The sequence below is a fragment of the Plectrocnemia conspersa genome, unplaced genomic scaffold, assembly GCF_051122295.1.
Source record: "Plectrocnemia conspersa isolate PC_06_02 unplaced genomic scaffold, ASM5112229v1 ptg000003l, whole genome shotgun sequence".
Taxonomy (NCBI): domain Eukaryota; kingdom Metazoa; phylum Arthropoda; class Insecta; order Trichoptera; family Polycentropodidae; genus Plectrocnemia; species Plectrocnemia conspersa.
The window spans coordinates 10710837-10715129 of NW_028277167.1; the positions used below are offsets into that span (position 1 = coordinate 10710837).

Here is a 4293-nt window from a genome sequence, read left to right on the forward strand (position 1 = left end):
ACCATCAGTTTCAAAGTGAATCCCTGATTGCATTGAAAAAAGATATTGAGAGACTAAAAGTACTATCCTCCCCCTTGTCCAGCGGACTGTTCAACCGTATCTAATGCCTTCGTAAATAAAAATAAGTGCAATATATTTAACATTCTCTCCCTTTAACATATATAAAGGAAGTAAATATATATTATTTGGGTATGTGTATAGAAAGGCGCCAGAAATCTTCCATCACCCGACAAATTGAACTTTTTTCGAGCAGCAAATTTAATAAGAAGCCATGGAAACGAACACTGTGAGTTTTTAACGGCATAGGAAAAGATATAAAATATTTATTATATATATGAAAAAAATATTTCAGCAAAGTATAAAATATCCGAAATCGATATGGTTCATCATTGTCAACGAATTCTGCGAAAGATTTGCATTTTATGGAATAAGAGGTATTATATTGACTTATTTTAATACTTAGAATTTATATTGATTATAAAACATTTTTCAGCAATTCTAACACTATTTCTAACACATAAATTATTATACGCGGAATCAGATGCAACGAAAATTTATCATGGATTTAACATTATGGTTTATTTTTTTCCTCTAATCGGTGGTATGCTAGCGGATCACAAATTCGGTCGTTTTAGGTATTACTCAATTATGTTACAATGAACAGATTATATAAAAAATAATTGCTATTTAAGGACTATTCTGTATCTATCTGGAATATATGCATTTGGAAATCTTTTACTATCAGTATCTGCCATTGCTTCTGAAAGGTATTGAATTAAATAAAAAACGCTTTTTATATGAATCGCATTACATGTATTATTTATTTTTATAGAACTTTCACACATTTAGGCCTACTTTTGATAGCAATCGGAAGCGGTGGAATTAAACCATGCGTTTCTGCTTTTGGCGGAGATCAGTTTAAGTTACCGGAACAAGAAAAACAATTAACAAAATATTTCTCAATTTTCTACTTCACAATAAACGCTGGTAGTGTGTTATCAAGTTTTATAACACCTTTACTTAAATCTGACGTAAAATGCTTTGGGAGTGACGATTGTTATTTTCTTGGATTTGGCGTACCTGTAATTTTAATGCTGATAGCCATAAGTATTTTTTTTAATCTATATACATACATATATATATATTGAATTATTTTTTAAATATTTTTTTATTATATATATATAGTTATTTTCGTATCTGGTAAACGCTTGTATATCGTGAAGAGAAGAAGTAAAGGCGTATTTTTTAAATGTATAGCTGTAAGTACAATAAAATATCAAAGAAAAATAACTATAACAATATATATGTTTATCATTTTAGCGTGCTCTTATTTTAAAATATAAATCTAAAAACACAAAAAAAGATCATTGGCTAGATCATGCAAAAGATGATTTTAAAATAGAAGATGTTCAAGCAATAAAATCTGCTTTGAACGTCATGTATTTATTTATACCAATACCAGTATTTTGGGCTTTATTTGATCAGCAGGTTATATTTTAATTTGTCTGCATTTATCATGAATCAAATACTTATTAAAAATAAAAAATAAGGGTTCTAGATGGACAATACAAGCGTCACATATGAATGGCAATTTGGGTTTTGCAAACTTAAAGCCTGAACAGATGTTATTTCTAAATCCGCTTCTTATATTAGCATTTATACCATTGTTTCAAACAGTATGTATCTCTAAAATATATCACAAATTTATCTTTTCTTATATTATTTATTTTTAGGTCATATACCCAGCTGTACTTAAAACTGGCCTTAAATTGAAACCTTTAAATAAAATGCTTATTGGTGGGTTGTTAGCAGCTAGTGCTTTTATTGCTTCTGGTATAGTCGAAATGAAAATTCAGGTAATTTTATATATTTCATAAAAATATATTTTAAAACTATTAATATAAAATTGTGTATAATGCATTTTAGAAAACACTTGCATTGCCAAGAGAAGGATATAGTAATTTGCGATTGTATAACGGTCACAATTGTGACTTAAACATCACTTTGACTAATCTGAAAGAAAACTTTATTTTGACATCGATGAATGTTTATGAAAATAAAAACATCAATGTGAACAAAACCATGACGATTCCATATAATTTAGATGTCTTAAATTGTCATGATGTAAATGGTACTAATTCTATTGAACAGAAGGGCGATTTTGATGTATATGAAAGACAAGAAGTATCATACTTTATTCGCAATAAAATTGAAATGTATAATAATAGTAAAGCGTATTCTAAAAAAACACCACGAGTCGTGTATGTCTATTTTATATAATTATAATACAATAATTATAAATATGTATAAATCAATAATATATTTTTTAGTATAATGCGATTCTCAAATACGAGCAAAAATATATTTTTTATTGATCCAAAAAATAACATCTCAATTGAAATTGACTCAAAAATATCACATGAAATTAAGCCTTCTACTTATGACATAATGTTAGATAATACTGTTCTAGAAAAAAACGTTATACTGAAATCTAGTGGAGTATATGCTCTAATTGATAATGAAAATACTACAGTTGGTGTTTTTTTATTTGTTTATGTATATATTTTTAGTATGGATTTAATTATGAATTATTACTTTAGATATCTCTAATACAATTCGCTGAAGTTGAAGAAGCAAAAAGAGTGAATATTATGTGGTTAATACCGCAATATATTCTCATCACAATGGGTGAGGTTATGTTTTCAGTCACTGGTTTGGAATTCGCATTCACACAAGCTCCTGACAGTATGAAGTCTGTTTTAACTGCAGGATGGTTACTGACAACTTCGTTTGGAAATTTGATAGTTATTATTGTTAATGAAGTATATCAATCAGAGAAAAATGTATGTATTTATTTTAATATATTTATAGCCATAATTTTTAATTTTTATTTTATTCATTTCAGAGCACAGAACATTTTATATTCGCAGCTTTAATGATTGTCGACATGGTCATATTCTGGATAATGACATTGCGTTATAAATATGTTGAGGATGACAATAGTAATGATAGTAATGAACATGAACAGCAATAATTAATTAAATAGTATGTTTTAAATCATTTTATTTTATTATTATTTATAATGATAATATAATATTCAATTCTTAATAAAAAAATCTTTTATAATATTACATAAATGAACAAAAACCACTGGATAATTTGTAGTAATAATAAAATTAATTATGAACTAAGAAGAAAAAACGCGCATTATTTCCGTAAAGGATTTTGGACCATACAAACCTCGCTACAATCCCATAAATAACACGAGTTTTTACAGTAAATATTATCCGTCATTGAGGGAATTCCTTTGTGGCGAAACGGTCACCGTGACATTCCCGAGAATGCAATACGACCTTGAACGAACGAACGTCACTTTCTAAAGGCGTAGACCTATTTCGCCGATCTATGAAGCGATTGAATGATCGCTGCATAATTGCGATTGGTTGGTAAGACTTATAGTATTGTACTCCGGTGAGGCAGTCAGAGTCGCGAAGTCACTCAAAGAGATCAGCAGATTCACCCCGCCTGACAGACGCAAAGATACGAACGATCATCGCAATAAGAGGAACTGCCTCCTGACACTCGCTGCAGACAGCTACAAGAATGCTGAGGATCGTCCACGGACATCATCCCTGCGCCAGCTTCACCACCGCTTGGAGAAAACGTCTCACCATTAATCGTCCGACGCACGTAAATCAATATTGTAATAAAAGCTCGAGTCTCATTGGCTACAAATTCACATCCCTAAGGTTCCTAAACCGTAAATGTGAATTCAATAAAATAATATTTATTTAATAAATTAGTTTTATGTGGGTATAAAAGGCCGGGCCTTTATCGCACAGCCGCTCAGTCTATGTATTCGATATTTTTATTTAGTTAGATTCACTAACTACCACCTTTGACTTCCTTGCAACTTTGTAGCAACTCAAATGTACACAGCCAAAAATCACTTATATTTAAAAATTTATTATTTATTTTTTTGTCACAAATAAAATCGTCTCTATCTTAATATAGGTTTTTCATACTTCCACTATTTTTATTTTTTACTCAAATTATATTATTTGTTAAAAAAATAAGTAAACTACATTATGTATTTTATAAATGCTTTAACTAGTGACTAAATAAAAGTTATTTATATTATAAAATATTTAATATTTATATTATAAATTATGTATTTTATTCTTATAATTTCACATATATATAATATGACAGGAAATGTAAAAGTGGCGGTGGAAATTTTCCATTTTCCATATGTCGCATCGAATTCACATCCGTGTTGGTGAAAAAGCGATT

The 4293-nt window shown here is 29.0% G+C and overlaps 1 protein-coding gene across 1 annotated transcript; it reads left to right on the forward strand.

The window, feature by feature from the left end:
• Nucleotides 1–271: 271 nt before the first annotated feature.
• On the forward strand, nt 272–3034 carry LOC148236574 (peptide transporter family 1-like). The gene is made up of 12 exons (XM_088182829.1): nt 272–286; nt 353–434; nt 494–635; nt 693–767; nt 833–1107; nt 1186–1259; nt 1321–1488; nt 1551–1676; nt 1734–1856; nt 1927–2259; nt 2601–2843; nt 2906–3034. Exons 1-12 carry the CDS (start codon nt 272–274, stop codon nt 3032–3034), a joined length of 1785 nt encoding a protein of 594 aa, XP_088038955.1.
• The last annotated feature ends 1259 nt before the right edge of the window (nt 3035–4293 follow it).

Coding starts and splice junctions, on each gene's coding strand:
- LOC148236574 (XM_088182829.1), top strand. Junction 1,857..1,926: donor TAGTCGAAATGAAAATTCAG/GTAATTTTATAT, acceptor AATGCATTTTAG/AAAACACTTGCATTGCCAAG. Junction 2,260..2,600: donor CTAAAAAAACACCACGAGTC/GTGTATGTCTAT, acceptor TTATTACTTTAG/ATATCTCTAATACAATTCGC.